This window comes from Hyperolius riggenbachi, chromosome 4 (genome assembly GCF_040937935.1).
Source record: "Hyperolius riggenbachi isolate aHypRig1 chromosome 4, aHypRig1.pri, whole genome shotgun sequence".
NCBI classification, from domain to species: Eukaryota; Metazoa; Chordata; class Amphibia; order Anura; family Hyperoliidae; genus Hyperolius; species Hyperolius riggenbachi.
Window position 1 is genome coordinate 382,203,664 of NC_090649.1, and position 11,473 is coordinate 382,215,136.

At 40.7% G+C, this 11,473-nt stretch overlaps 1 protein-coding gene across 1 annotated transcript in view; it reads left to right on the plus strand.

Annotated features, from left to right (window-relative positions):
* The window catches only part of LOC137504825 (latent-transforming growth factor beta-binding protein 1-like), a 458,475-nt gene extending 447,922 nt beyond the window's left edge, over window positions 1–10,553 (plus strand). Inside the window, exons 22-25 of the mRNA XM_068233416.1 lie at window positions 3,030–3,155; window positions 6,956–7,078; window positions 10,256–10,378; window positions 10,483–10,553. Coding sequence (XP_068089517.1) covers window positions 3,030–3,155; window positions 6,956–7,078; window positions 10,256–10,378; window positions 10,483–10,553 — 443 coding nt within the window. The remainder of the gene's footprint in view (window positions 1–3,029; window positions 3,156–6,955; window positions 7,079–10,255; window positions 10,379–10,482) is intronic.
* Window positions 10,554–11,473: the final 920 nt, after the last annotated feature.

Consider the following 11,473-nt stretch of genomic DNA (forward strand, 5'->3'; position numbering starts at 1 on the left):
GCTTGACGGTGGGGACGGTGTTTTGGGGGTCATAGGCAGCATTTTTCTTCCTCCAAACACAGCGAGTTGAGTTAATGCCAAAGAGCTCTATTTTGGTCTCATCAGACCACAGCACCTTCTCCCAGTCACTCACAGAATCATTCAGGTGTTCATTGGCAAACTTCAGACGGGCCTGCACATGTGCCTTCTTGAGCAGGGGGACCTTGCGAGCCCTGCAGGATTTTAATCCATTGCGGTGTAATGTGTTTCCAATCGTTTTCTTGGTGACTGTGGTCCCTGCTAATTTGAGGTCATTCACTAACTCCTCCCGTGTAGTTCTAGGATGCTTTTTCACCTTTCTCAGAACCATTGACACCCCACGAGGTGAGATCTTGCATGGAGCCCCAGAGCGAGGTCGATTGATGGTCATTTTGTGCTCTTTCCATTTTCGAACAATCGCACCAGTTGTCACCTTCTCTCCCAGCTTCTTGCTAATGGTTTTGTAGCCCATTCCAGCCTTGTGCAGGTCTACAAATTTGTCTCTGACATCCTTGGACAGCTCTTTGGTCTTTCCCATGTTGGAGAGTTTGGAGTCTGCTTGATTGATTGATTCTGTGGACAGGTGTCTTTTATACAGGTGACTAGTTAAGACAGGTGTCCTTAATGAGGGTGACTAATTGAGTAGAAGTGTCTAACCACTCTGTGGGAGCCAGAACTCTTAATGGTTGGTAGGGGTTCAAAAACTTATTTCACTCAATGAAATGCAAATCAGTTGCTATCTTTTATTAAAGGTTATTTTTTCGATTTTCCTTTTGATGTGCTATCTGCCACTATTAAAATAAACCTACCATTGAAATGATACTGTTCTGAGACTTTTCATTTCTTTGTCATTGGACAAACTTACAAAATCAGTGAGGGGTCAAATCGTTATTTCCTCCACTGTATACATATAAAACCATACATATAAAATGTACTATACTGCACTATAAATTACTTTTCCTACGCTGCGAACACTTGCGGTAAATAGTAAAAAACTCACAGATCTGACAGATTTTTCTCCACTGTCAGATATTTACTTGCTTGAAATATGGGCACCATTATGACATCTTGGTTTTAATTGTTTTTAAACTGTTTTTTGACTCTCGTTTAATTGCCAAGGCACACATTAAAACTTACCTACTAACAACTGGAGTCAGTATGCTTTTTCGTGCATAATAAGGTTACATGTTTTTGTTCTGAGCTCCTCCCCTTGTTAAGGGTGAGTAAATTGCATACAATACTGGGTAGTCCCTCTCATTACTCCTGAGGACCCTTAATAGAGGTTTACAATTTAAATCATTTTACTGGCACAGCTATGCCTTTATGCATGTATCTACTGCTTAAAATGGACCTTTACTGTTTGATTATGAAAGCTGATATTGCTGACCTTTTTTTAGAAAAATGATTCTTTGCTGGTTATGTACTGGTCCTCTTCATTAAAGTCTAACTGTAGTTTGATACTTTGTTTCCTACGAGAGCACAGTTAAAGTAAACCTGAGATGGCGGTAAAGCAAAGATTTATACATACCTGGGGCGTTCTTCAGCCCCCTTTGGCCTGATCCTCCTGCATCCTCAGCCGCTTCCTTGTTTGTCCCCAATTCCTCCCAGTAACTGGGAGTCAGGGCCCACTACGCATGCGGAGAATGTTACCGGCTACGGGAATGTGACAGGAGAGCGCACGACCGCATTGTGCCTGTGCTAACTGGCCAAGGTTACTGGGAGAAGATGGCAGGGGAGCGATCAGGCCAAAGCAGGCTAGAGGAAGCCCCAGGTATGTATAAATTTTACGAAGTCAAATTTACACCTCTGGCTTCACCGCCTTTATTTTTCGTCCTTGAAGAAATATAGTGTTTACAATTTTATACCGACCCGACTTGAGAAAGATAAACAAACAGTAAAACTTGTAAGCAACCAGCAACACCTTGTACTAAGCTGGAAAAATAACATTTGCTTACACAGTTGTGACTGAAGAATGTTTCTGTTACTATAATTAATGTGGGTTCAAAGCTACTTTAGGTAGTTTTTCAGTCACTACCCCAAATCAGAAGTTCTGACATGTTTTTTTTACAACTAGGTCAGCAATGACAGGTCTCTAAGTAAAGCCCCCTTCAGCAGGGCAAAGCATGCATCAATAACCCCCTTGTCACCCCTTGTTACCATCAAGGTGTTTTTCTTGCTTTTCTTGCATCACAGTATTTATAGCTTGCTAGAAGACTGTCATGCTGGCTGGCAAGGACTACATGGATTACCAGCAAACATAACAATACTCAAATATAGTAACTGCAGTCATCTCAATAGTGACCTTGAAGCTGACACCTGGGCCTTGTTTCATGATTCATGCCTTACCCCACCCATCAAACAACAAAATAATGCTTAAAGTGACCCTATAATGAGATGAATATGGAGGCTTCCATATATATTCCCTTTTAAACAGTAATAATTGTTTGGCTTTTCTGCTGATCCTGTGCCTGTAATACTTTTCAATCACTCACTCAAAACAAGGATGCAAATGGAGTACTGAGACTAAAGTCTGACCATTCTGGCTGCGTAATTATTTCAGGGGTATGATTCAGACCCTGATGGAAAAAAAAGAATAGCAAATTGACTCTGTTCAAAAGAAAAATAAATGTGGCAGCCCCCATTTCCCACAGAGTCACTTTATATAAAGGTTGTGCCAGATGAACAATAGATTCTTATTCTATTGCCAAATACACTTCTCTTGTTTAACTATAAACATTTGCACCAGATTATTTGTAATTGAACTTTGTTATGCATTGGCGCAAGAGACAAATGTAGCCATCATTTGCTTTACATAACAAGTGTTTTTTGGTTTTTTTTAAATGTGGTAATTAAAAACAGATTTCATTCACAGGTCAACGGAATAAAAATGTGTTGGCATTGTATTGGATTGTCTAATGCAATAGCCGTTCCATCATGTCTGCACATTGTACCTTTGTGTTTTTTCTTAACTAGCCTGTGTTTTTTTTCTTTCTTTTTTTGTACTTTTGTAGACATCAATGAATGCCAAGAAGACACATCGTTATGTGCCAATGGTGACTGCTCCAATCTGGAGGGATCTTACAAGTGCACGTGTCGAACAGGATATGAATCAACCTCTGACAGCAAACAGTGCATTGGTAATTAAGTGTTCCAGTACAGACTCATATTTAATGTATTTTCTCTAAATCTTTCGTTGGATACAGAATTACTTGGACAGAAATGGGAACTGATGGGATTGTATCCGAAGGCGCTTGAGAAATATGCCCATATGATTCTAGTTAGGACTTTCAAGCTTTTGTACCTTCATGCTTGTTGAATCACATTTGTAGCATGCTTTTTTCCTGTTTTAAAAAGACTCTGTAACAACATTTTCAGCCTTATTTCTTCTATCCTATACGTTCCTATACCTGTTCTAATGTGGTGTGTCTTACTGCAGACTTTCCTAGTTGCACAGTGGCTGTATTATCTCTGTTATACAATCTAACTTCTTTCCTCTGCCGGCTTTGTCGGGCTCAGGCACTCAGGCTGGAATGTGCAGCTCTGCTTGTGATAGGATAGAAGCTATACACACCCTCTCCACGCCCCCTGCAGGCTCTGTGTGAGTCACAGACTGAGCTCCTCTGAGCCTATCCCATTTTGGTAACAGCCATGTCTTTTGTTTGTAAACACTGCCTAAAACTGGCAATTACAAGCCAGGATTGCAACAGGGAGTAGCAGAAACAGCACAGAGGGGCCCAGGAGAACATAATGAATAGAATGGTATGCTTTTTATTGTAAGAATTTTAGAGTACAGATTCTCTTTAATACTTGATCCATAGTAAATATGGTCTGATGTCCATCTCTAAAGATCAGCAAATTTTAAGAATAGACACATTGCCAGCAGTTTTCCAGCAGATTGATCAGGTACTTTATGAATGTTGTACCTTGTTAGCTATCAGTAAAAGCAAAACGTTTTGAATCTGGATGTTTACAGCTTTGTAGCCTTTTTTTCAGACTTCAATCCTCTTTGCTTAAAAGATGTTGGAACAGACAGCTATATACATGTAACTTCAAAAGATTTTTTGCAAGCATAAATACATGTCATTAAGATACTTTAAATGAAACAGAACATCTAAATGGCGTGAGAGGTTGTTAGCTGATTTATGACTACACACCCAACTTCTCTTCCAACAGACAAGTTTGGACAGATTGTTGGTAGGTGTGTATGAGCCTATAGACTCCTTGTTTACTCAATCTTCAGACAGTTGGGACTGGCACAGAGGCATCGTAAATTTCGAGTTCACAAGGTTTAGCTACAGACAGAGTGGATGCAATATTTCTCTAGGTTGAGAAAGAGTTAGGGCATTAATATCATTAACTTCATACCAATATAAAACGTTTTTGTCCTTATTCAAGCCTTTGTCCACAGCTTTGAACCGATTTATAAATTTTGTCCCAGTTCTTAATCATTCTTTCAATGATTTGAAGCCACCCTCCAGGGCAGTGACACGAAGATCATTTAAGCTTTGTCCGTTGGAACGAAAGTGTGAAGCAACTGGGAGATGAGATTTGGTATTGTTAATAGTGCGCCTGTGTCTGTTCATACGTTTGTGAAGAGTTTTTCCAGTTTTTCCTACATAAAGATCTTTGGGGCATTTAGCACACATGATCAGATATACCATATTAGTGGAATCACAGGAAAATCTGTACTCTGTACTGTTGTGAACCTGGTATTGTTCACCTGTCAGTGAAGTAGACGTGTCTGCAGGTCTCACACCTTTTTTGTCGGCAGGGCAATTGATCCATTCTGTTGTGGCCACAAGGGATGTGGTTTGGACAGTTAATAGACTGCAATTCTGTATTATCAAGCTACATATGGCTTTCACACAGTAAGTGAGTTTTGTAAACTCAGAAAGCCAGATGGAAAAAAAATGAAATATGTACAGTGGCTTGCAAAAGCATTCGCCCCCTTGAAGTTTTCCACATTTTGTCACATTACTGCCACAAACTTGAATCAATTTTATTGGAATTCAACGTGAAAGACCAATACAAAGTGGTGTACGTGTGAGAAGTGGAACGAAAATCATACATGATTCCAAACATTTTTTACAAATCAATAACTGCAAAGTGGGTTGTGCGTAATTATTCAGCCCCCTTTGGTCTGAGTGCAGTCAGTTGCCCATAGACATTGCCTGATGAGTGCTAATGACTAAATAGAGTGCACCTGTGTGTAATCTAATGTCAGTACAAATACAGCTGCTCTGTGACGGCCTCAGAGGTTGTCTAAGAGAATATTGGAAGCAACAACACCATGAAGTCCAAAGAACACACAAGACAGGTCAGGGATAAAGTTATTGAGAAATTTAAAGCAGGCTTAGGCTACAAAAAGATTTCCAAAGCCTTGAACATCCCACGGAGCACTGTTCAAGCGATCATTCAGAAATGGAAGGAGTATGGCACAACTGTAAACCTACCAAGACAAGGCCGTCCACCTAAACTCACAGGCCAAACAAGAAGAGCGCTGATCAGAAATGCAGTCAAGAGGCCCATGGTGACTCTGGATGAGCTGCACAGATGTACAGCTCAGGTGGGGGAATCTGTCCATAGGACAACTATTAGTTGTGCACTGCACAAAATTGGCCTTTATGGAAGAGTGGCAAGAACAAAGCAATTGTGAACAGAAAAGCATAGGACATTCCGTTTGCAGTTTGCCATGCCACAAGCCATGTGGGGGACACAGCAAACATGTGGAAGAAGTTGCTCTGGTCAGATAGGACCAAAATGGAACTTTGTGGCCAAAATGCAAAATGTTATGTGTGGTGGTAAACTAACACTGCACATCACTCAGAACACACCATCCCCACTGTCAAATATGGTGGTGGCAGCATCATGCTCTGGGGGTGCTTCTCTTCAGCAGGGACAGGGAAGCTGGTCAGAGTTGATGGGAAGATGTATGGAGCCAAATACAGGGCGGAGGTTCACCTTCCAGCAGGACAACGACCCTAAACATAAAGCCAGGGCAACAATGGAATGGTTTAAAACAAAACATATCCATGTGTTAGAATGGCCCAGTCAAAGTCCAGATCTAAATCCAATCGAGAATCTGTGGCAAGATCTGAAAACTGCTGTTCACAAATGCTGTCCATGTAATCTGACTGAGCTGGAGCTGTTTCGCAAAGAAGAATGGGCAAGGATTACAGTCTCTAGATGTGCAAAGCTGGTAGAGACATACCCTAAAAGACTGGCAGCTGTAATTGCAGAAAAATGTGGTTCTACAAAGTATTGACTCAGGGAGCTGAATAATTACGCACACCTGACTTTGCAGTTATTGATTTGTACAAAATGTTTGGAATCATGTATGGTTTTCTTTCCACTTCTTGCGTGTACACCACTATTGTTCTTTCACGTGGAATTCCAATAAAATTGTTTCATGTTTGTGGCAGTAATGTGACAAAATGTGGAAAACTTCAAGGGGGCCGAATACTTTTGCAAGCCACTATAAATATTCAAAAATATAAAAATAAAAATGTAAAGTATACCTAAAGTAAGAGGACTATGGAGGCTGCCATAGTAATTCCCTTTTAAATAATGCAAATTGCCTGGCTGTCCTGCTGATCATCTGCCTCTATAACTTTTAGCCATACATTGGGAGCAAGCATGCAGATCAGATGTTTTTGACTGGAGTCTAACTGCATTAGCCACATGCTTGTTTTATGTGTTTGAAAGAGATGAATAGGACTGCCAGGCAACTAAACTAAATAAGGCAACTAAACTAATAAATATGGCCATTACCAGGTGCTTCTCACTCCAGGTGTACTTTAATGCATTGCAAGTAATAATGATATATTGTACATATGCATTAAAAACAAGAGCCTGAAATTGGCCTCTAAAGTATACAGTATGTAATTATATAAAATATGAATGAAAAAGATTAATGTAATTGCCTATAATTTTACAGATATAGATGAATGCAAGTTGGGCAATTTATGTTTGAACGGCAAATGCCATAATACTGAAGGTTCCTACAAATGCTCCTGCCACCCTGGATACCAGCTGAGCCCCGGCAAGGACAGATGTGACGGTATGTATCCTCCTAAAGATGTTTATAATATATTTTAGATGGAGTTGCTTCTATATTTCTCAGGTCATCTGAAGCTGATATTGAATTTTTAAGAAATGCTCTGAAAACAGAACACAATAGCAGATTCTTCCATCATTGTTTGGAGCCAGGATCTCTGAAGTTGAATCTGCACCGTGCTAACCTGTTGTGCACGCAGGTCCCAAAATCATAGAATTTTCATGTAATTTGGTTGAAGTTATGACATACTTTGGGATAGATGGATGGATGGATGGATGGATAGATAGATAGATATGCAGGCAGGTGTTTAAAGTGAGAGGCATATGGAGTCTGCCATATTTATTTTCTTTTAAAAAATACCAGTTGCCTGGCAATCCTGCTGATCTTTCTGGCATCAGCAGACAGAGAGAGGCACGTAGGGTGGCACTAGATGCTCTGGAAGGCAGCCCCAAGGGGGTAGCAGGGGTTATAGGCCGTGCCTCCGGAACAATCAAGTAACATAAGTAGCAAACGAGAGTAGATAGATATCCGGGCACCAGTCAGCACAAGTGATGCATAAACTCCTTTTATTCCTTCCCCAAGATCCCCGACAGAAATTTGCAAGGCCTAACAGCCGTTTCACAGAAAGATCTGCTTCTTCAGAGGCAACAAATATTTGTTGCCTCTGAAGAAGCAGATCTTTCTGTGAAACGGCTGTTAGGCCTTGCAAATTTCTGTCGGGGATCTTGGGGAAGGAATAAAAGGAGTTTATGCATCACTTGTGCTGACTGGTGCCCGGATATCTATCTACTCTCGTTTGCTCTTTCTGGCATCACTAGTGTCTGGATCACACACCTGAAATAACCATCTGATTAATCTTGTCAGATTTCAATCAGAAACATCTGAGCTGCATGCGTGTTCAGGATCTATGGTTAAAGGTGGTATGCTGGATACACACCATGAGTTTCCGCGTCGAATGTGTCCGTCGATACGCGTCGATTCGATTATTTCCGAGCATTTCCGAACGAATTTCGATGATTTTTAGGTCGATTGCCATGTAAAGTATGGCAAATCGACCTAACGATCCATCGAAGCTTGAATCGGACATGTCGGAAATAATCGAATCGACGCGTATCGACGGACGCATCGAACGCGGAAACGCATGGTGTGTATCCAGCATTAGAGGCAGAGGATCAACAGGACTGCCAGGCAATTTTTATTATTTAAAAGGAAATAAATATATCAGCCTCCATATCCCTCTCATTTCAGGTGTCCTTTTTCAGGGAAACCCTAAATAGCCTCATCCTCACACATTCAACTGAAATGTCAAATTGAGTGCTATGAAGACGTACAGATGCTCTTACTGGTAAAAACAAAAAAATCACTGCTATCAATTCAATATAGCCATGGTTAGCCAAGAGCGATGTTACCACCATTCGTACAACTCTTCACTTTAAGGCACAGATTGTGTCATAGCATTATACGCAGTTTTTGTATTTTACGTACTGATACCTTTAAGAAAATTGATTCAAAAACTGGTCATGTTATCAATGACTTAAAAAAAAAAAAAAAAACCTGGTCATGTTGTCATACATACAGTAGCTTGCTATTTAAATAGTGTTTGTTCCAAAATGTATAAAATGTATTTCACAATCATATATACTGTAATACAGGTATGTACACATATTGCGTACGGTAGAGAGCTTTTCTCGTTTAATGTATTAACCTGATTTTCCCTGGTAGGTAGATAAACAAAGTTTAGCACAAGAAATACAGGAGTGTGCACGCTCGTGCGGCTGTGGCGGGCAGGGGGTCCGTCGGGCCCTCCCACTGGTCGGGCATTCTGCCGGCGGTGGGGTGTTTGTGTGATCGGTCAACGGCCGGGCGCTTTTGCGGAAAGACCGTCATTCGGGTCTGTTGGGGGTGTTGTGGTCGGTCTGCCGGCGGTCTGTGTGCACGCCCTGCTGTCGGTGGGGCGCCCACCTGGCGGGGGGGGGGGGGGGGTCTGGCAGGCCCGTCGTTTGTTGCAGTGGCGCAAGGGTCCGCTCCTTAATAAATGTACATACCACCTCGGAGAAGACAAAATAGGAGACAATAATTGAGCTGTTAGTTTTTCTGTTGTTTTTAAAGTGTATTTAGAATGATAAAATACCCGAAAAAAAGACTAATTGTGAATAGATATTAGGCTGTTTGTATGGTTCAATTTATTGTATAAACTGACCATAGTAAGCCACTGAACTTGGAAGTAGGATGGAGCTTACAAATAGCATTGTGTTTTTTTTTTACTTGTAATCTTTGTAGTTGTAAATAAAAATATAATTAAAAAAATGTGATACGGTTTGACTGGCCAGAGAGTTTATTGATGACCTCCTATAAGAGGTTTGGCAAAATGTATTTACCAATTTATACACTTTAAAGTAAACCTGAAGAGAAGGGAAAAAACGAACTAGCTACTCACATTACCCGTAAAGAGGGAAGACTCTGGATGCCATAGAGCATACATGTCAAACTCCGGCCTGTGGGCAACATCTGGCCCTCTGAGCCATCAGACTTGGCCCTCAGGTGGTTTCCCTACTTTGCATTATGTTTGTCCCACTTAGGACCTCCAGAAACACTATATTGAAGGGTAAGCCCTAGATCACCAGGGAAGCCATGTGGGGAGGGGAAAAGCAATAGGTACCAGGGAACTGTATAGATGAGGGAGGAGGGTCACTAGACACCAGGGAACCGTTTGGGGGAAGGAGGGAGGCACTAGACACCAGGGAATTTTATAAGGTAGAAAGGTGGCCACTAAACATTGAGGTTGGCCCGCAACTTGGTCCCAGAGCTCAATTTTGGCCCACTTTGTATTTGAGTTTAACACCCCTGCCATAGAGCCCTCTGGGTCCTTTCTCCACCCCACTGTCCCAGCACCAGGCCCTGGAAAATACCTTTGACCAGCTTGTTCAAATACGTCTTTAGCCCCACTCAGCAGTCTTTGGAAGTACTCGCATCACAAGTACTTCCGAAGAAGAGCAGATTGGGTTATTGTTTTTGCTATGCCCCTGTCGTGAAGTATTCTAATTCTCTATATACCGGTAGCTACTGCATAAACTATATCCAGCATAGTAAAAAAAAAAGGGTGAATTACTGTAACAGAAAACAAAATATGTATTGTGTGCCAATTATGAATTGTTCCTTTTCTGACTCTTTCTTAAACAGACATTGATGAATGCCAAAATTCAAACCTGTGTGACAATGGGCAGTGCAGGAATACAAGAGGATCCTTCACATGTTTATGTGATGAAGGCTATAAGGTGTCTGCTGCTGGAGACCAATGTGAAGGTAATATTAGTATATTATAGTCAAGTAGACAAGTAGCTAAATTTACTCTATGTACAGTACTGGATGAATCCTGCTGTATGAGTCACACAGCTTGATTTGTGCAGAATGTGGAGTAATTCATTGGAAGAACTGTGGAAAAGAAAACAAGCCATCTATGTCTGTATATCCTACTTGAAGGTAAAGGGAAAAGTCTGATATATTGTTTTTTTTTTTAATTAGCGAGTTTATTGAAGCCATATAAAACACGCATACAAAAATAGTGCAATGATACATCACAGGCCAGTGAGATCAATACGAATACAAGGAACAAAAAACATAAGTACAAAAACCCAAGTCATTGAAGGTACAGCCACACCAAGGTGCAGTACAAATGAAACAGTACACATAGATATCAAGTATACAGTGAAAAATACAACAGCAAAGATGGGTCAAGCCTCCTGATGGGCTATCTACTTTTCCCAAATAGCTTTATAACAATTTCTCAACACTTCCATGTAGAATGTTATTTGTAAGCATAATTAGGTCAAGCCTGTCCTTAACCACTTGAGGACCTAGGGCTTTCTACCCCTTAAGGACCGGCCACTTTTTTTCCATTCAGACCACTGCAGCTTTCACGGTTTATTGCTCGCTCATACAACCTACCACCTAAATGAATTTTGGCTCCTTTTCTTGTCACTAATAAAGCTTTCTTTTGCTGCTATTTGATTGCTCCTGCGATTTTTACTTTTTATTATATTCATCAAAAAAGACATGAATTTTGGCAAAAAAATGATTTTTTTAACTTTCTGTGCTGACATTTTTCAAATAAAGTAAAATTTCTGTATACATGCAGCGCGAAAAATGTGGACAAACATGTTTTTGATAAAAAAAAACCCATTCAGTGTATATTTATTGGTTTGGGTAAAAGTTATAGCGTTTACAAACTCTGGTGCAAAAAGTGAATTTTCCCATTTTCAAGCATCTCTGACTTTTCTGACCCCCTGTCATGTTTCATGAGGGGCTAGAATTCCAGGATAGTATAAATACCCCCCAAATGACCCCATTTTGGAAAGAAGACATCCCAAAGTATTCACTGAGAGGCATAGTGAGTTCATA